General features: G+C 42.9%; 1 protein-coding gene across 3 annotated transcripts in view; it reads left to right on the top strand.

Annotated features, from left to right (window-relative positions):
• Positions 1-13,919, top strand: part of PTPN12 (protein tyrosine phosphatase non-receptor type 12) — a 77,242-nt gene extending 63,323 nt beyond the window's left edge. For 2 of the 3 annotated variants that reach the window (XM_065049161.1, XM_065049160.1), the window contains exons 13-18: positions 2,312-3,276; positions 7,126-7,203; positions 9,469-9,557; positions 10,353-10,383; positions 11,481-11,597; positions 12,609-13,919. In XM_065049161.1, the coding sequence (XP_064905233.1) occupies positions 2,312-3,276; positions 7,126-7,203; positions 9,469-9,557; positions 10,353-10,383; positions 11,481-11,597; positions 12,609-12,670 (1,342 nt within the window). In that variant the 3' untranslated portion in view covers positions 12,671-13,919. The remainder of the gene's footprint in view (positions 1-2,311; positions 3,277-7,125; positions 7,204-9,468; positions 9,558-10,352; positions 10,384-11,480; positions 11,598-12,608) is intronic. The other variant, XM_065049159.1, reaches the window with a different exon arrangement.
• Positions 13,920-21,685: the final 7,766 nt, after the last annotated feature.

A 21,685-nucleotide genomic window follows, 5' to 3' on the forward strand; every position in this document is an offset into this window, starting at 1 on the left:
GAAGTAATTGATTTATCAAATCTCAGAATGGCTATTTTTAGGTATTAGTTTTATAGTCAGACAAGATATGATACTAATATCTTTGGTCCTGTCTGTCCATGGCTCTGAACAGTCTCGTTCATGTTTTGCCAGTAGTGACAGCCTTTCTCGGTGTAGGTAGTTGTCTGATTAAAAAGGATTTGAAAGGCGTACCTCTTACTACTGAGCATTTTACATGTGAGACTGACTGCAGTGATCCAGCTGAGGTTTCTTGGAGCTCCCCTGCAGTTGGTAAAACTTGTTAGGTCTATGTTAGACTCCTGATTTCAGACCGGGCTTCTTCTGTGAAAGACTTGTTGGAGTGAGGCAGATAGTGGTAGAGCTGGACACGGGCTGTTCCAAGTTGGCTGGCACCTGTATTTGGATGCCAGACTTCACCTACAAGCTCTGGAGGTCTGGTTTTGTTAGGCAGCTGGTGGGCCATTATGAGATTTCTTTTTCTTCCATACCATCTGCGAATTCCCTGAAATATAAATACTTTTTCATTCTCATTCTTCATCTGAGTGAGTAATGTGTGATTAACTACTACTACTCTAATGGAAATACCATTTAAATAGCCTGAAATCCTAAGGCCTGGGGAATATGATCACATCATCCTGATGGCCCTTACAACATGAGTTATTGCTGGCACACCTTGTCCAGACCTTCCAGATATGCTGTCCTCTCCCAGGTTTTAGGCAAATGCAGCAGGAGAATAGTGTCACCGTCATCTGTCATACAGCAGGTAGCGAGAGTTTTTGCCTTTTGGAAGCTTCTGCTGTCTGGCTTTTGGTGTATAGCCTTGAACTCATTTGCAAATAAAAGTATTTCACAAGGGCAATGTGAACACTCTACTGAATAAATTCAGTTCTTCAGGATGTTGGATCGTGAAAGGAAGGTGCAGTCCAAGGTCTGCTGGTGACTCATTTTCAGGGGAAGAGCGTGTCCTGCTAGAACCTGATCTCCAAGGAATGGTTCCAGGTCTCCTGCTGCAGAGCTGGATTTGGGTGATTTATGATGCCTCTGGCACAGATTATCCAAAAAAAATGAAAGGTATACAAGGATTGGGCTGAGTCCTGCTTCTTACGGGTTATTTGATTGCTGGAACCACCTGAACTTGTCACTAAAGACTCTCTGACCCTAGAGCTGTCTGTTTTCCTAATACGGGGGAATGGGAGCATCTGTCTTCTAAATATTAGTGTCTTGGACACTGTGTGCTGGCCTGTGTAGTGGGTTTATTACTTCCCCATGAAGGACATCTCTGCCAACAGCAGGAAGTGTTCTGAGCTTTGTACAAACAATGGGCTGGTTTCTCAGCTCAAGCATGTGGCCCAATTGTGCTTCTTTGCAAACCGTAGTCCATTGTGCTTTGATTTATCTGGCTGGGGTTGAAACTATAATTTCTTTAAACTGTCTGGTCATATTTCTGTTCTTGTCACACATTTGTTTTGCACCTCCGTTATTGCTGTTACTAGTCTTACATAATGAAAGGAAATATTTTTATAGGGTCTGAATGACAATGCGTGATTCTTGCTTGTAGACAAGACCTTGGTTGTGCAAAATGTCTGTAGTCAAATAATCTGCAGCTGTATCATTGATCGTATGCCTGATGAGCTTCTGCTTTAAGTAGCTTAAGATGAACTGTAGTAACAAGTGCTGTGGTCTCACTAATTTGCACTGCAATTTGGTTCATATATTCTACTGTGTATGTTTTTTGTACAGTGTGCATCATACAGCAGCTAAACTTGGTCTGCACCATTAGCCTTACAACTGTGGAGAAACTATTAAATATACAAATATAAACATGAAATTGCCCTGGACATGTCCAGGAAAAGGAAAAAAGAAAATAGTTGGTATTAAGCAGGCTTAAAGATATTTTAATATATTTTTCTTGGCTTTATTGAAAACTACTATTTATGTCAGGTTCCTCTGAGCCACTTAAGAAAGAAGCAAGCAAAACCATACTGAAACCCTGCCACAAGAGGGCCTTTCTTACAGAGTCTTTGAACAATGCTGCTGGGACAGGATGTGAGCAATGTTTGAACCATCAGTGACGATTAGTTGTGGCCGGAATGTATGTCTTTCTGATAAACTGGAAGATGTTTTGAATGCGTTGACTTAATTCTTGCCTATCCCATTAATCCTATTTTATGACTGTTGTCTGTATGTAGGCGAAGTGCTGCTTTTAGTTCAGTGTGGATATGAGAGCATTACTACTGCAGAGATAGATGGATAGACATCCAAATATTGTCGAAATACAGAAAACTTAGACTTTTTATTATTTATTTTGCAGTTGCCTTGTAGAAGGAGATGCTAAAGAAGAAATTTTGCAGCCTCCGGAGCCTCAGCCCGTACCACCGATCTTAACACCATCTCCCCCATCAGCTTATCCAACAGTCACTACTGTGTGGCAGGACAATGACAGATACCATCCAAAGCCAGTTTTGCACATGGTTTCATCAGAACATTCAACAGACCTCAACGAGAATTATAATAAGTCAACGGAACATTCAGGGAAGAACGAACCCAGTGAATGTGCAGGGAAAAGGCTGGAGCGCAACTTGAGTTTTGAAATCAAGAAGGTACCTCTTCAGGAGGGACCACGAAGCTTTGATGGGAACTCCCTGTTGAACCGGGGCCACGCAATGAAAATCAAGTCTGTGTCATCCTGTGTAACCGATAAGAGCTTTAAGCCACAGGAACAGGTTTCAGGAGATTCGCTTGTAGATGCTTCTCAAAACTCGTGTGTGGAGTGCAGCGTGCCTCAGTCTAGCACGGCCTTAATACCTTCACCGGAAAGTCTGCAGAGTCAGCAGGTTTCTGATACTCCGCCAAGACCAGATCGGCTGCCTCTGACGGAAAAGGGACACGCCACGTGGTCGCTGCACAGGCCTGAGAGTGCACTGCGTACGTCGGTGTCTGAAGACGTGTCCTCAGACATCTTATGTCATGGTGTTAAAACTCTCTCTCTGGTATCAAACACCACGGCTGAACATCCTTCCAGTGATAATGTTGAACATACTCCTATTTCTGTCCGAGCACCCCTCTGTTTTACTAATCCTCTTCATTCAGATGATTCTGACACAGATGAGATGAACTTTGATGGAGCCATGAGCAGAAGCGCTTCTAATGTTTCAACCGCAAGTGCCACAGTTTCTGCTCCCATTAACACTGGAAACATTTCTGCCAGAAAGGTGTTGCCAATGTCTATTGCTCGGCAAGACTTAACAGCCGTAACGTGTTCGGAGGATGGCAAAGGTAGGTTTCATTGTGGTTTAGAAGTGCTGCTCTTTAACCTGATTGCATCTGTGGAGCTGGACAACATTAACTTCTTTACAATGCGACTTTCTAAATGTAAATTTAAACAGTATATGGCAGATTCAGAAAGCGTGTCACTTTTTTTCCTCACGGTTTTCATTTCACGTGTGAGCTGTGTCTGTTACACTCCTCGTACTACAGACTGATAAGCTGCTTCAAAAGCTTTATTGTGAGGTATGAATGCATCTGTAATTGCAGGTTTCTGTGTTGTTAACTATAGCATTTTTTGCTTCGCATCCGATTTCAAGGAAGTGTCTATAATAACAGCAGTTTTGGGTAGTTGAAGTATTTTGAACAGGCTTGTCCAAACACATCAAATTCATGCTCACTGGTTGATGTGCGGGTCCTAAAAATGCAGATGTAACCTCTTTCACTGTATCAGTCTTTGAAGCTGCTCGTCATTTGGCTTCTGCATGTTAATAGCGTTGTAAATATTTAGCTCTGCTTTCTTTTTCTGTATGTGGCCGGGGGAAACAAAGTAATAGTGCTGTTGATGTAAAAAATCCAAGTTCTGCTTTAGTGGTGCTTAGAAATTTATTCAATTGCTTTAAATCTTCCACCACTTCATGGAGTTTTTTGAGCAAGAAATGTTTGCGCCGCCTTGGCCCAGGGTCTGTGCAGACGTGTGACCCGCTGAGCCCAAGTGGGGCTCGGTGTGTGGTGCAAGGTGCAGAGCCATCTGTGTTGAACACATTTGCTTTGAGAACTCAGTTTTCACCGCAAGTCAGAAACATGAACTATTTTGCAGCTTTAAAAACTATCTGTTTCTATAGGTTTTGTGACATTGTGTACACACAAAACAATACTTGCACATATGTGTACGTTTTTAACTCTGTGACACTTTAGAAAGTGCTCTGGATAGCAAAGACAAAGCCCTTTATGTCATGTTTATACCAAGCAGTCCTCCTTGGCTTTGTTTTTGGTAGCTTTCCATGCGATGGTATTTTTCCAACACTACTTTTAGCTGGGCTTTTTTCCTTCTTTCCCAGAACATCACTGTTTGAAAATCATTACTTCTCTACACATCTCGTTATGTGGATGCTGTAAGAATATGCAAATAAGTGATGTGTCATAAATGTGATAAAAAAAAGGGAAAATGTCACTCAATAACTTGTTTCATGTAACTGCGTATCAGAAACATCCTGAAATAACAATACAGCCTCTGTGATGCTGGTACGTTGCTGATTTCGCAGAAATGGCTTAAAATTTAATATTAGTTGTTTGTCATTTTTCTCGTTATCGAGGGTGTATCTGTTCCCTTTTTTATGACAGCGATCACTTCCGATTTTATATTCAGGTTGCAGGTCTTGCAATCCATCTGGGGCTCAAGAGTATAGGGTTGGATCGCTTCACACCAATGATCCTAGACTGTTTGATATGGCTTTTCCTTTTTTGTACTTGTTTGGGCCTCTTCTGTCCGAAGCTGGACAGGTGGTACAGTCAGCAGCGAGGCTTCCCCGTGAGCACCAGCGCCCCAGTTACTGACCTATACCTGTTGGTGTGCATGATCTTACTGCGTAATTAAATCCTCTTTTTAATTCAAATGAAGTGAAAAATAGTTGTACCCTGGGGTTAAAAGCAAAAACAAACCAGCAACAACCCCACAACAAGAACAATAACAAAACCAAAAAAGCAACCCAAAACCCTCACTTTCAATTAGTGCGTACTCCATGGTGACTTTATTTCCTGATTTTTATAGAGATTGTTTCAAAAAATGGAAGTTTTCTTACGCTGTGTAGTAAACTTGAGATGGAGCAGGTCTCAGAGCAGTCGCTTTGAACACAGTGGCTTGTAAAAGGTGATGGAGTTCCTGTCCTTGCTGCTGGTGTGTTGGCAGGGCAAGCATCATGGCTTCATTATTTGGCATGTGGCTTCATCTTTTTATGAATCCTGTGTGAAATACACTTGTCAGATGAGACTTCTTGTGGCAGCAGCTACTTTAAATTCTTTTAAACATTCGATTTTTGCTCCAAATTCCTGAGCAGGCAAGAGTGGGGCTTGTGCTGCCAAAGCAGCCTGTCTTAGTTGAGCAGAGTGGGGACGGGCTGTGTGCCTGGCACCAGCGCTAGCCATCTCCTCACCATCTCCTCAGGCTCCTGGTGACCCTGCTGGTCCACAGTCTTGCACTGGACTGTGTAAATAACTCGTGTTGGTGATGTGGGAGCCTGCCTGGGTGGGCCTCAGCATGGACTAGGGAAGCAAAGCTGAGACTTACGGCTTTGGAAAAGTGGTTAATGTGGAACTTCCCTAGAACTTATTTGCAGACTGGAAGGCAAATCATATCTTGGGCTGCATCAAAAGGAACGTGGCCAGCAGGTCAGGGAGGGGATTCTGCCCGTCTGCTCTGCTCTGGTGACACCCCACCTGGAGTCCTGCATCCAGCTCTGGAGCCCTCAGCACAGGACACACATGGACCTGTTGGAGAGGGGCCAGAGGAGCCACAGAAATGATCAGAGGGCTGGAACAGCTCTGCTGTGAGCACAGGCTGAGAGAGTTGGGGTTATTCAACATGGAGAAGGCTCCAGGGAGACCTTATTGCAGCCTTTCAGTACTTAAGAGGGACATGTAAGAAAGATGGGGACATATTTTTTTTAGTGGACCCTGTTGTGATAGGACAAGGAGTAATGGTTTTAAACTAAAAGAGAGGAGATTCAGGCTAGACATGAGGAAGAAATTTGTTATGACGAGGATGGTGAAACACTGGCCCAGGTTGCCCAGAGAGGTGGTAGATGCCCCATCCCTGGAGACATCCCAGGCCAGGCTGGATGGAGCTCTGGGTGACCTGATCTAGTTGAAGATGAACCTGCTCATTGCAGGGTGTTGGACTAGGTGACCTTTAAGCGTCTCTTCCAGCCCGAACTGTTCTATGGTTCTTACTGTTGCATGATACAGTCCTGAAAAGCAACATTGCTGGGTGTCCTTGCACCATGCAAGCTACCTTTGTTGTATTGACTTTGAAAGTATGGTTAGGGCCACTTAAAAATAAAAAATCACTGCTCATTATCAGTAAGTTACTGTCTTCAGCACAGCTGAAGAGCTTGTACATATTTTCAACATGCTTCTTACCGTGGTTTGGGAGCTTTATCAGTGGTTTGGCTGGTAGGCACCAACGGTGTAGTTACTCGGATCTACAGAAGGGTTCAGGGAGCCAGTGTGTGGGGATGAGCTGATCTCTCACTTGCAGTGGCTGCAAATAGACTGATAATGAACTGCAATTAAATTACAGTAACTAGTATGGTTACTGTTATTGGCAAATTAGCATTCAAGGAGCAAATGTACCGCTCCAGTGCAGATTGTTAATTCTGCTTAACTTCTGTTTCTGAAAGAATGAAGAAAAAGTTTTCATTGGAGTTGCTGAGGGTTTTTTTTCCTCTAAATCAGGGGTGTCACTCATTTTCACTGGGGGCCACATCAGTCTCGTGGTTGCCTTCAAAGGGCCAAATGTAATTTTAGGACTGTATCAATGTAACTACTCATACATAAATACAGTCCTAAATTTACATGTTCTAAATTATTTAGACTGAAAATGTATTTTACTTATTCTCTCATAACACACAAAGTGATTCTACCCCTTTAATGTGAAGATAGTGTTGTTAGCATGAAGTTGCTCCCAAAGCACTAATTTGGTAAACCAAAATGGTTTTTAATATTTAGATCAAATTTTCCATTTGTTTTAAATTTAATACCAACATTAGGATGATCTCACGTACCAAAAGACCAACTTCTAAAAATCTAGGAGGAAAATTTAGTTGTGTTTTTTAACTTACCTAATTGTTGTATTTGATTTAGATGCTGATACTAATGAAGATTCCTCTCCCCCGCTCCCAGAAAGGACACCAGAGTCATTTGTAGTAGCAAGTGAACAGAGTGAGTTCTTAATGTTTTGTGATGATTTGGGATAAAATGTGAAATGCATTTCAGTGTTGTATTTGAATAGCCCTGCTTTCTGATTGAAGTGTTGGAGCAAATTGTGAAATGGAATGAAATCTAGCACATCATGGCTTATTTTGAGGTTTAACTTTCAGAAGCCCTTGAAGACAGTCAAATTACATCTCGTTTTCTAACTAAGCGTGCTGTTACATGATATTTAAGTATATTGGAGACTTCAATATTGATTTTAGCGGAGCTGGTTTTCAATCTGAAGGGCATGGAAATGAGATACAGTGGGGAAATGCAGTACAGTTAGGGGATTCCCCAGCTAATTTAGTTTCCTGCTGTTCCTGGGGAGGGAATGGGAAAACACATGAACAGCACTTATCTGATTCTCCCTGCTTGGGCCAAGGAAGGATGACAGCATTTCGTACAGCACTGCATCTTAGTGAACAAGCCCAGCTGAAGTTTAACATAGTTTACCCTTTGCCTTTACCAAAAGGGTGGCTGGAAGAGAAAACTGACACTGACAGATTCCTGTGCTGATAGCTTCGTGTTTCATTCATCAAGTTAGTAATGGCAGAATAAAAAAAAATAACAAAAATAACAATTTAAATGAAGTGATAAATTAGACTGATGTTTTGTATCTTCCAAAGCAACCTAGTGTGATGTAATTATTTACCAAGGCTTTTGTTTAGTGTCACTTTTTGAAACTTTCAAAGATTTTTTGCTGAAGTGCTTAATATAGATATTTTCAGCATAAAAACACTGAAGTTTTAGAAATATGTCCCTTGAGTATAATACGCATGGGTAGTTCAGAGTTCAAGTGACCCTTTCTTTGTATGCTATGGACTTGCTTCTTTTCTGTAAGAACACAAGAAACAAGGCTGTTTTTCTTTAAAAAAGAAAAGGCATTGGAATCACTAAAACCATTTCTGTTTTGATTGTGTGTTTGTGTGATGTCAGTAAAAGATAGGGATGTCCTGACTTGTATGTTTTCTTTACTGAAGATGTTTTTTTCAGATCTACTGTTATTGTGTAGCTGGTATTACAAAATTTTTAAAACATAATTGAAAAATAAGCTAATTCTCCTATTGGTTAGGTACCTCCAAATTAAGGAAATGAACATGCAGAATGCAAATGCTGCATCTTGTGTTCTGAATTATGTTGTGGATTTTTCCCTTATCTTGAATGCTCTTCAGAGAGAGGTTTGTGTGGGGTTCCCCAGAGCTCAGTATTGAGGCCAGTTCTGTTTAATCTCTTTATCAAAGATCTGAATGAGGGGATTGAGGGCACCCTCAGTAAGTTTGCAGATGCCATCAGGTTGGGTGGGAGTGTAGGAGGCCATACAGAGGGATCTGGACCAGCTGGATCATTGGGCTGAGCCCAATTGTATGAGGTTCAACAAGGCCAAGTGTCAGGTCCTGCACTTGGGTCACAACAACCCCAGGCAGCGCTGCAGGCTCAGGGAAGAGTGGCTGGAAAGTGCCTGGGGGAAAAGGACCTGGGGGTGTTGATTGACAGCAGCTGAACATGAGCCAGCAGTGTGCCCAGGTGGCCAAGAAGGCCAACAGCATCCTGGCTTGTATCAGGAACAGTGTGGCCAGCAGGACTAGGAAAGTGATTGTGCCACTGTACTGGGCACTGGTGAGGCCCCACCTGGAATCCTGGGGTCAGTTTTGGGCCCCTCACTACAGGAAAGACATTGAGGTGCTGGAGCCAGTTCAGAGAAGGGCAGTGAAGCTGGTGAGGGGTCTGGAGCACAAGTGTGATGAGGAGCAGCTGAGGGAACTGGGGCTGTTCAGCCTGGAGAACAGGAGGCTGAGGGGAGACCTTATCTCTGTCTACAACTACCTGAAAGGAGGGTGTAGCATGGAGGGGGTTGGTCTCTTCTCCTAAGTAACAAGTGACAGGACAAGAGGAAATGGCCTCAAGTTGCACCAGGGGAGGTTCAGATTGGATATTAGGGAAAAGTTCTTCACAGGAAGGGTTGTGAAGCATTGGAACAGGCTGCCCAGGGAGGTGGTGGAGTCACCATCCCTGGAGGTGTTTAAAAGACATGTAGATGAGGTTCTTAGGGACATAGTGTAGTGCTAGATTTGTTATGCTTGGACCCAATCTTCATGGTCTCTTCCAACCAAAATGATTCCGATTCTATGTTTTTACAAGCATTTAATTTTTTAAAAAATTGCTTTGTAACACAATGCTAATGCTGTGCTGTAGAGAACTCAAGTATGTTGAGCTTGATTTAATTTTTCCTAGGCTCACCCTTGCCGAAGCCAGTTGTGATTGCACAGTCTGAGTGGAGCATATTGCGTGATCAGCATCTTCCTGAACAAACAGTCTCTACGGTAAGTACAGGAGTTACAAGTCTGTACTGACGAGTAATTTCTAGTTCAGTTGGGAGCTACAACAAAAAACAAAATACATACTTGTGAAAAGTTACGGCTGTTGATCATCTACAGGTAGTTAGTTTTTCCTCTGCCTCAGCTGCTGAACTGATGCATCAAGAGCATGTTTGCTTTCATGAAAACCATCTGATTTTCTAAGTTAAGCAATACTTTTAAAAGTCATCCTTAATATAACTTAAATTATGGCTTTAAGAGTGTAAATATGCTGGTTTTATGGAACTTGCTGTCTGCCCTGAATCAACCATAGGCCAATTCAAGCTGGAGAACTGCAGTCTCTAGTCTCACCTGCTGCGTGAAGCAGGGACTTGGACCAGGCTGCTCAGGGCTTTTTCCAGTTGGGCCTTGACAACATCCAGAGATGGAGACTTCATATGCTCTGTGGGCAGCCTGCATCATGGCCTGATAGAGATGTTCCTTGTATCCATATTTATTTTAAACAAACCCACTTCTGCCCACCAGATTTCACTTTTCACATCAGTCTACTAGTTGCTCGGAGTCATTCAGCATAAACAGCTGGCAAAGCTTCAAATACATTAATGCTCTGATAGTAAGTTCTTTATCAACTCCTGTAGCATTTTTGTCAGTGTTATATATATATAGCCAGTCAGAAATGTAGGAACAAGTAGATATTTCTGTGGATGTTGTATATTTTTGAAGATGTTTTTGTCTCAAATTTCTGGTATTCTTCTAGTGTTTTGGACACATAGAATGACTTTAAATATTTCTCATTTACAGGGTTTGAAAACAACTTCACCTGTACTACCTGGTAAGTAATGTAAGAGACTATTTTTTTATTTTAATATGAAAAGGAATGGTTTTTCCACTTGTTAATCTGTCCAGTAAACCCCTGAGGGTGGAAAGTTGAAGTAACGTAACAGTTTGAACTGGTGAAGCATTTGGGGAGTATTTTTATTACAAGATTAGAAACTACTAGAGGGAATCTTTTTCTTATGGAAATTGACAAATATTTCATGATCCAACCTTGAAATAGATGTTGAACATCTGATGACTTCAAAAGCTACTTCCAGGCCATGATGCTTGAATTTTATGGGCAAATCTCTAAAAATTACAGTAGCCTTGCAACAAGCTGATCTCTTCCTTCAAAGTACTGAACTTGGCTTTGGCTCTGAAGAGATCTAAGTATGTTGTCAAAACACCAGCATTTCTGAAAATTGTACAAGTTGGTGAATTAATGTATTTAATTTAATAAAGAACAGGAGTTTGGTGATGTGTGTAAATGTGTGTTCTGTATTTGCCAAAGTCTTTAATTGTTGGTCTTTTGAGAAGGCTTCAGTAAGAAATGTAGATCGGCTGATGTTTAACTGTGCAGCAAACTGCTTCAGCTGTATCTGTTTGCTGTTACCTTTTGCGTCTGCTTGGAAGGGCTTGTACAGTTGCCTTTGGAGCTGCATGTTAAATACCTGGTAGATTATTTTTTAAATAAATCAGTTTTCATTAATATTACTTTTGCTAATAGGGTGATTATACAAATAATGCAAGATGTAGTTATGTCTTAAGCACCTTTACAAAGAACATGAACAGATGCATTTATATTGATGTATTAAATAGTACTGCATGCTCTTGCTATAAGTAGGTGCTACATGGGATTTTAAATGTCCATACAAACTTTTTAAAAAAAAACCATATTTGGCAAATGGGAATGCATCACTGTCATTGAACATCTGCTTCACACATAATTTTGAAGTATTTTTTTTAAGAGATGAGAAATTGGATTTAAATCTTTATTTTTATAAAGAATATTTGATATAACTTGTGTTCTGGACTGAGCTGTACGTAAAAACAGCGTTCACGCAGTGCTGGCTAAACCAGTGTTACAGTAAGGGATGTGTGTGTGTTTTCCAGATTGTCCTGAAAGAAGCAACAAAACACCAACCGACGTTTTACCTCAGATTTCTTTTTCTGGTTCCACTAATACAAGAGGTCAAATTTCAGAATTTCCTGCAGAAGTAACAGATATTGGTAATTACAGTTCATTCAAAATGTGATCACTGGCTAACTGAAGCAGCAGATTCGTTCACAGTCCCGCTTTGGGGAGCTGCTACGAGCATCTCCCTCCGACTCGCTGAGGTGCAGAACCCGGCGCAGTCACCCATGCTGCAGAATGAGCCATTCAGTCATTCTTCACTTTGTGATTTAGAGTATATGAAATATAGAATGAGTCAAATAGTGTATAACTTCTGTAGAATGCTGAATGCTTTCAGAAATAATACTGAGAGAACCACTTTGGTACACTGAGAAGGGAAAAAACCCAAATAAATGCTGACAAAGGCTGTAATACTATATTTACTGAGAAGTACTTCCCAAGTGAGGTTTAAGTAGTATCTTGAAAGTCTCAGCAACTGCAGAGCCGGCAAACCAAGTCCTGGACTGGACTCTGCAGCCAACCGGAGCTGGATTCAGTCTGTCACTAGGCCTCAGTTCGCAGGGACGACTAGCAAGGTCCTCTCCTAATGTCGGCCATAAGCAGAAGGGAAAAAGCAAAGGCAAAAGGGACGAGATCCTCGTGATCTCCCACTTTTATATGAAGTATTCACGTGAATGGAATGTTATACACAGTTGGTCAGTTTCTTGGTCACTTGTTTCTCGTTGCCCCTCTTGCGAGATGTCCATCCATGCTTATCGATAAGTTTGCATTCCAGTGCTAGGTTTACCAAAACGTGTCTGGTTCTCCAAGAAAATGCAGTTAATATGAAGGCTTTAGCTGACAGGCAAAATTCACTGTAAGAGAAACTTGTTTTTAACAAAACCAGGACGTGAACTATAATTATTTATGTATTTTTCACACTTGTGTTGCCTATGGCCATGGTGCCTTTAGAGATCCTAGTATACAAAGTCATTTCCTAGCCCTGAGAATAAACCTTTTCTGTAGGAGCTGAGCATGTCTTACAGTGACCCTGGTGACTGCCGCCAGCACTTGTGAGACCCTGTGGTCCGAGGGGTTGGAAATATTAAGTAAGTTTCTGTCCTTAGGTTATGGTAACCGCTGCGGAAAGCCCAGAGGACCAAGAGAGCCGCCTTCAGAATGGACATGATTCAAGAACCAACGGACATACTCTCACTAAATTATACTGGAAAACTCAAGTGCCGCTGAGAACTAGAAAAATAGTATTCCACTTTTTTGGGGGGCGACTAACACAGCGCAGTGTAGATCTAAGCACCGAATGGTACGCTCCCGCAGCGCATCCCACGCAGAACCGTCAACCTTGGTCACAACAGTGGATTCCGGTATTACAGCTTAACTTTTGCTGGGGCCATCTACCTGCCTTATTACACTTAGGAGAAAGTATTACATATGATTTATTTTGTAACTCAAGTATTATTGCCTTAATGTCTTTTAACCCTGTTACACGCTGCTTGTAGACATATGTTAATATAGTAATACTTTTGACAGATTGTGTTTATGGACTACTTTTTGCTAACGTTTGATTACCATGTATGCATTATTTTGTATATGTACAGGGCAAGTAAGTATATAATTTGATAAAGTTGCAATCATAAAATATTAACAGAAGATGTAAGAAATCTCTGCATGATCTAAATTTTTGTGTACCTTATTTGTAAATTATTTGCCCTGAAGTTTTAGAAAATAGTTTCTGGGGTTTTTTACAAAACTTGCTGGACACACACAGCCAGAATTGCAGGTTAGCAGAGATAAAGATTGTAATACATTTTGTAAATTGTAAGCAAAAGGTTATTTTTATATTATATACTGTTTAATTGTCAGATCTAATTTGTTCTGGTTTTCATCTAGTCACGGAGATTCAGTAAGTGCCTTGGAACAGTATTGAATTCTCTTAGCCTGTGTATGTTACTTCAGTGTTTCGAGTTCATCGGGAATTAGATTATCAAAAATGTTTGTATGTTTCTAGTATATTTGACCTGCCAGTAAAAGAGAAACCATTCTGCATAATCAACACTCCTTAGTTTTCATTTTAATGTTTCATCAGTTGCAATCTTTAGACAGTTCATCTCTATCATCTTTCTGTATAATAGGGGTTTACACTTTTAATATGGCACGTTTCTAATTTGGGAAAACCAGAACACACTGGTAAAAGGACTGTTTAAATACCACTGTCTTCTCTTACAAATGGTAAATACCATTTTTGTTGTTCAGCGACTGTGTATGTAAGAAAGCAACTTATATGAAGGTTCACATAGAGCCCTTGCAGCTACACTGTATCTTGGCAATATATTATGTCAAGAGTTAATCCTTATAAGGATTCCTTACTTAAACTTTTCTGTAATACAATCTTTAAATTAAAGAAAGTCAAAATCTCACAATGGGTGTTTTTACTCTTAGAGGAAAAAATGTGTTCAGAAGCAAACTAAAATAGAGTGAAGGATGGCAGACTGGCTTAGCTTATGGGTCTTGTACTTGAACAAAGTAGTGACCCTCAGGACCTCATTTTTAGTAAGTACTTTAAAAGTTCTGGCTGGCAACAATGCCAGAGAAGTGAAGAATAATATGTTATTTCAGGTAGTGAAGCTGTCTATTCATCTGAGCTCTGGCCATGGAAATGTTATGTCTAATTTGCCGCTTGTACCTTTAGGGCCGTTCTGCTAAAAGAGAGCTAATGCCCCGATGACCTGCCCTGCTCTAACTTCCAAAAGGCACAGGACTTGCCGTGACTGTCCTTGGCTGTGGATTGGCCGCTGGGCATTTGGGCCACTTAGACCCATTCCAGTTGGAAGAGACCCTCAAGATCATCAGGTCCAACCACAACCTAAGTCTGGCACTAAACCCTGTCCCTGTGAGAGACTGCTGGGCTCAGCAACTCTTCCGAAGACCTGTATGCCCTGTAAATACTGAACTACACACAGATAGTTTTGCAATTATTCATTTAAAAATAATTCGATTATATATGCCATCTCAGATAATCTCTATCAATTTGATTCCTGCTTTGTAGACAGTTCAGACAGCTGGAACGTCTCACAGTTGACAGAATAAAGTTGCCCTGAACTTGTTCTCCTCCCCGTGCGCTGGAGATGATCAGTTTAGACTCACTCTCATGGACCTCCTGCAGTGCTGTAATGCACGACGGGCGGTCAGTGCCACTGGCCAGTCCAAATCAGTGTCAGTTTTTGAAACAACTGTTAAATAAGAGAATTTCCAAATATGTTTTGGATGTGCTTTTTAAGGATCGTTTCCGTATTTCTCTACCAAGACAATACAGAGCTGTGCAGATTGTAGCTTTTCCGTGTTCTGTGTTTGCTGTGGGTGATGGTGGCTCCTCCTGCATTGTCTGGATGTGGATAGAGGGTTGTGCAGCAATTAAAGCCGCTTTTGTCCAAGTTGAGCAGAGGGTTTGAGTTGCAAAGGCATTGCTGGGCAGTGGCTGTATCTTAGTGCGTCTGCTCTTTGTGCCGGAGGATGGAGAAGGTGTCTGTGAGGAGGGGTGAGAGGATGGACGGTGGGAGGCAGAGCTGTGATGGGGGAAGCTCCATGGAGCCTGGACACGTCCGGGACTCTGGCCTGTGCCAGGCAGACCACCCACCCACGCTCCAGCTGTAGCCATTCGTCATTCATTCAATGAACTCCTGATTAGCCTATCTGCTTAATGTAAGACTTTCTAATGACAATCTTTCAGAACAACTATGATTGTTGAAGCGAGGGAATAACCTGGTAAAAAGTCAAGATCATGAGTGGCATCCAGGAAAAAAAAAAAGTATAAAAGTTGATTTTTTTCATTATTATAATTTGCAGTCTGAAAATATTTTTCCACTGCTAGATCACAGAAGAAATGAGAACTAAGACTTCCTGGCTGGGAGGAGGAGGGAATGGATTGTCAGCATTAAGCAGGTGATAAGCCTTGGACAACACCGAGCACACTGCAAACAAGCCTGTGTTTCTGCCAGTCTCATTTGGCCCTTCAGCTGCTCCAGAAAAGCTTGCAAACGCTGGCAAGGATATCTGAAGGTATCATGACCCAGACGTAAAGGCTTTTTTGTTATTGTTGTCTCTGCTGATTTGTGCGTAGAGCGAGGGAATGAAAGACTGAAGAACTTTGCAGGTGTAATTTGAGTTTCGGAGCTGACTCGCTGCTTTCAGAGCGCTGGGGTGGAAGGGCTGATGTGCCGCAAGGGTAACGTGAGGTGACGAAGCGGAGTGTTTCTGAGATCTTGGCCCGGTAGCTGGGTGATGGCTCTGAGCGGGCAGGAGAGGAAGCCAGGACGGCTGCCAAGGAGGTGTGCTCACAGCACAAGGGGTTCTGAAGATCAGTTTTAACCTCCTCCCACCTTCTCTCTTGACTCACAATTTTCGGTGAATTCACTGATTTTCTAGCTACCATCAGAGCAGTACCTTTTTTCTAATGCTTGTCTTGATTTTAGCTGTTTGGTATTTTGCTGTGCCAAATTTTATTTTGCTTAAATCTTGCATCTGCATCTGTGCGTTCTCTTCCTTTTAGCCACCTTGGTACCATGTCTTTGTGGCCAGGTTAGTAACTCTTATTTAGGCAGATGTAATACCTGATATAACCACTTACTGTGACTTGTATATAATGTGTGAGAATGGACCCAAATTCAAAAGCCCAAGTGCTTTCTTCTACACAAATATTACTTTGCAGGCTCTGCCATAAACACACAATCCCACATGGGATACTTTCTTCCGCTGGCCTCATAGGTTCAGTCACTGGGTTATAATTGGTATGGGAGCAAGACTCAGACTTATGGGGGTTTGACATTTAGGTCATGGTGAAAATATAGTGTTGTGTATAGTGTAACATCGAGTCAACAGAGAAATACCACGGTACAAGTTAAATAGAAAACTGCCACTCTGTATCCTAGCAGGAGCTATTGTATGCTCGCTCCCTAAACTGGAGAGAGCAGACACAGCCCACTCCTAAACAAAGTTTAAGTACAAAGTGTAAATACCTGAAATGACCATGCAGTGACTTCTTTTTTCTTTGTTTTTCCAGGGTATCAAAATACCTAAAAATTAATTTCCTTAACCTTGCAGGAGCTTGTGGGCTCAGAAGTTGGACACGAATCCTGTGTAGAAAGGCAGCAGATGGAAAGCTGCATACTTGCCCAAAGCAACTGGGTTTGGTTTGAACACACTGCCTTTTTTTGGCTGGGATGTAAATGTGGGATGATTTAACTCTGGTTAGGTGATAGTCTGCTGTTTCTCATCTCCCATATGACATAAAGTACATCTGGAATAATGGTTTTTCTTACTTAGCTGTAGTGAGGAGGAGATCCTTTGGCAGTAAAGGAGATCCTTTACTAGTAAATCAGTAGAGCAGTCATGGGCAGGAAGGTCAAGTGCAAGCAGGGGAGTACAGTGGAGGAGTGCTGGATGTTTAGAAACCAGCGGTCTTGCAGCAGGGGAGGGAACTGTATCCAAGTAAACTTACTGTAGCGATGACAAGATAATTATTTGGCACGTGTGTGAGGAATACACCTTCAGTCCAGACCTGGCACTTCCAAACTGCGAGCCTGACTGTCCCTCGCAGACAGGCACCTCGTCTTGGCCAGCTTGGCTTCTGGGCCCAGCGCTTCAAAGAAAACAGCGTTTTGGCTGCTGAGCTGCTGGCCAGGCTTGCTTTAAACATTCCTAATCCCCTGCACAAGTCAGTTATTAATCTCCTCACGCTGAGGTAGCTTTGTGCTAATCACTCCTTGCTATATCTTCTCTCTGAAAATATTTGTCCCGCAGTTGCATACTTTATACTTGCCCTTCTCATATAGGACGTGGCAAGTGTGCAAGGTGCTTGCAGACGGTGTCGGTGACACCCGGGGTTACGGGACTGCACTAAAGGCTCTGTCAGGCTTCTAAGCAGGACCCGCTGTGCTAGAGGCTGTACAGAGCAAAAAGATGTGGGTTCCCCCCACCCCGAGTCACGCACAGGAGTGCAGGGAACCTGTAACCGCACTCAGGGATAGGAAACCAAAATGATGTGCAATCTAAACAAGATTGGCTTGTGTCTCAGTCAAGGGAAATTCTTAGAGGAGGAACATAAAAAGTGAAGTGGCTTTGGAAGGATGGAAAGAAACTTGCAGGCTTGAAGGGCAGCATGGAAGAAATTACAAGGCAGGCCTTAAAACTTGGAGAGGACCATGAAGGCTGGTGTAACAGGTCAGTCGTGCAGAAGTTGATTGATTACTTAGAACAGCATGGAGGGCAAAAGTAAAGGTGTGGAGAACACTGAGGCTGAAAACAAGTAGTTAAGTGTGATGGAAAACAGCAGAGCAAGAGGTAAGAAAGATAAGGTTAAATTATGTATTTAGTGAAAGTCTGTTCTGTTCTCTCATGGGTATAAGCAAGACATTTCATTTGTGAAGGTGAAATGAGATGTGAGATGCACAAGAACTCTGGGAAGATCAGATCTTCCATGTTCAGTAGGAAAGACCTGCAAGATCTGACTAGTCAGAGCACCTGGAGAGAAGTTCAGGTGGAAGGGAACAGGTATCAGTGACAGCTGGGGTGCTGGCAGCAAGCACAGGGATGAGAGAAGCGGGAAGAAGAAGGAAAATAGGAGAAAAGGTTCTGATAAAGCCAAACGGAGTTTCAGCTAAGGGCGAGGTGTCTATGAAAAGAGGGAGTAGAAATGGTGTAGCGCCTTTGTGCAGGAGGGAACAAATCTGCATTATAAGAGCACACCTGTGTGATATTAGAGTTTGTTAGGGACTGCTCAGAGTGCCCACGCTGCTAGAAGGCTTGGGACAGGAGTCTCCTGAATTACACTGAAAGGGTTAAAAAGACAGGAAAGAATCCCATGTGTGAATACAGGCTGGGTGGAGAGCAGTCCTGAGGAGGAGAAGCACTTGGGGGTATTGGTTGATAAGAAGCTCAACCTGAGCTGGCAACGTGTGTTGCAGCCCAGAAAGCCGATTGTATCTCAGGCTGCATCAACAGGAGTGTGGCCAACAGGTCAGGGAGGGGATTCTGCCCCTCTGCTCTGCTCTGGTGAGACCCCAGCTGGAGTCCTGTGTCCAGCTCTGGAGCCCTCAGCATAAGAGGGACATGGACCTGTTGGAGAGGGTCCCGAGGAGGCCACAGAGATGAAGAACACCTCTGCTATGAGGACAGGCTGAGAGAGTTGGGGTTGTTCAGCCTGGAGAACAGAAGGCTCCACCGAGACCTTATAGCACTGTCCAGTGCCTAAAAGGGATCTACAAGAAAGCTGGAGAGGGACTTTCACAAGGGCATGTAGTGATAGGACAAGGGGGAATGGCTATAAATGGATAGAGGATAGATTGGGATTAGATATAAGGAAGAAACTCTTCCCCATGAGGTGGTGATGCACAGGAACAGGCTGCCCAGGGAAGCTGTGGATGCCCCATCCCTGGCAGCGTTCAAGGTCAGGCTGGATGGGGCTTTGAGCAACCAGGTCTGGTGAAGGTGTCCCTGCCCATGGTGGGGGGGTTGGAACTGGATGATCTTTAAGGTCCCTTCCAACCCAAACTCTTCTCTCACAAGTCAGGACAGTGCAAGAAGGAAAAGGACCCTGCATTTGATGTGTCTGAAATCAAAAAGCCTTTGGAAACTGATTTGAGAGAGAAGTCAGACTGGACATAGTTCAAAAAGACATTTCAGGAGATGAATGCAAGGAGTGAACATGGAGGTGAAAAGCTAAAATGCTATATGTTCAAGTATTACATTCATGTGTACACACCCACACAGGGACTAGGGAGTGCACTGTGAGGGAAAAGGATAGCTTCAGGGGAAGGGGAAAAGACAACAGCAGGATGGAGATCAAGGTTAGGATGGAATTGAGGGCAAGCAGAATAACTTGAGGAGAAAAGACAAAAAATATGTGCATTTGCTGGTGGAAAGGTGAGATGTGAGAGTGGTAAATCAGTGGGAGAAAATGGTGCAGTTCAATGTTCCCTACAGCGAAGGGAAGGGCAGAAGTCGAGAATTTGAGCTGCATCGGGGTGTTTCAGCTTCTACAAGGAGACCAGTCACCTGTCATTATTGTTTCAGTGCACAGCTCAGTTCCACGTTATCCCTTAAAGCTGTGCATGTGAAGATTTCAGACACTTATTGAAGCAGTTTACTTCCCTTTTGTTGAGGGTGAACTTCGTGGCATATGTATAGACATGCAGGGAAAATCTCTCAAACCCAGATAAAGAAACATCCCCTAGCTCAAAGCTGCTTCACCTGTGCTCCCCGTTGAACTACAAAACACAACCGATTTGGACCTCTGAGCCTTGTCTGGGGTGTTACCTTTAAGATAAGTGTATGGAAGCTCTGGCTCACTCTTTCTGAAAGGATTATTATCATCTTTGCTGTCAACAACATGCAAACAATATGCGGTTTTGTGTACATGTTCATTGCAGCCATTAGCTCTCTTTGCATATAGAACTGGAGAACAACGTTGACCTAGTTGGCTCAGATTGAAAGGAAGGGTAATGTGAAATCATAGGGGATAAACATGACGTGACATCACTGTAAACAGGCTCAAAGACAAGAATATTTACTATTTGAGGGCTTTTGGAAGCAGCATAATTAGAAACCACTTCAGAATGATCTAACTTGATAAAGCATAAGCTGATACTTTCTAACAAGCTGTATAGAAGTGACTTCCCTCCATTGTAGGGTTCTCTGCAGGTACAGCCTGGAAGTAAGGGCACAGCTTTTCTCAAGTGCGGAGCATCATCAGGGTTCCACTAATTCAGTCTGAAGGTCTTTAAAGCTGCACTTGACATTGAATGTGAGATCAGAATGCGTCTAGACATACCGTGAAATCACTAGTGTTCCTGCCGCAGCTGTGTTTGAAAATACACGCCTGCTTGCACAGCTTTTTACCGGACTGCTCCTGCCGTGTCCTCAGTGGCAGGCTGCAAAAGCAGCCTCACCCGGCTGCAGGTTCTAGGCCAGGCTGTTTCTTCTGATTTGGAGCCTTTTCTTGCTTTCTGAGTATCTTTTTTACCTCCAAGCACGTAAAGCGGCGCTGCAGAGGCCACGCTCAGACTCTGCTCCTCGGGGTTTTATTGCTGCTGCTGCCATGGGTGTGATGTGGTAGTGAAAGCTCAACCCCAGCTGGGTGATGGGGATGCACGTGAGCGCTCGGGGCGCAGGCTGAGCCCCGAGCTGCGAAGCTCCCGCCTGCAGCATGACCCCAGCACACTGCAGCCAGACAGAAAACTGAGCAGGAGAGGTTGGACTGGAGAAAGACTAGAAATTAAAATCACCTTGAAAAGGGGCGATTGAGGAGGAACAAGGTGTTAAGGACTTTGGGCAATGCAGGCTTCATCTAACTGAGCAATAAGTTAACACATACAGTTGCACGCAACTACCACTCAGAGAGTTTTCTCAGTGCTTGAGGGAGAAGTAACATTTCAGCAGTATGAACAAGTTGCAATTACCGCAGCCCTTCGCCAAAGGTAAGGCTTTGACGTGATCTCAAAATGCTCTTCGCACGTTACCTGAGGAAGGATATGCTGTGTGGGCTAAAACGCAGGGCTGAACGCAAAGAGCACATTGCACTAGGACACAGGGTAGTTGGGGCAAGTCTGGGCAGCGCACTGGCCCCCTGGAACCCTCAGCATATTTTATGCCTGGTAAGGTAGTAAGAAAGTCTGCAAAGCCACTGGTAACAATCTTAGTAGCATCCAGTAACAGCCAGGTGTTCTCTGATGTGACTTTTTCTGGCCATTTCAATGCACGCACTTAAACAAAACATGGGCTTGTTGAGTGCTGGGTGACCAGCTAGAGCTAGAAAATACCGTTTTATCTGCAGCAATACCATGCTATCCCCAGTCACTCTCAGCATTTGTACCAAATGCTGAACTTCATCAGCTCTAAGGCTGTACGTGGCAAAAGCTTAGTATTCATGGTCTTAAAAGAGTGAATAAAATAATGTTTCCCTGTGTGCTCACATCTCACAGTCTGAACTTCTGAGGTGAATGGCCTTTCCTTGAAGAGAGCTGAGAACGTCTTCTGTTTTGATCTATTAAGTCGTTGTGGCTATAACATTTGCTTTCCTTAAGCACTTGATTCTCTTCTCTGGAAACATATGGTGTCTGTATGAAGAACTTACTGTGGCAAAGCCAAGGCAAGAAATTAGTTTTACATTTTGGCTTAAATCCTGCAAAGTTAG

This window comes from Columba livia, chromosome 1 (assembly GCF_036013475.1).
Source record: "Columba livia isolate bColLiv1 breed racing homer chromosome 1, bColLiv1.pat.W.v2, whole genome shotgun sequence".
NCBI lineage: Eukaryota > Metazoa > Chordata > Aves > Columbiformes > Columbidae > Columba > Columba livia.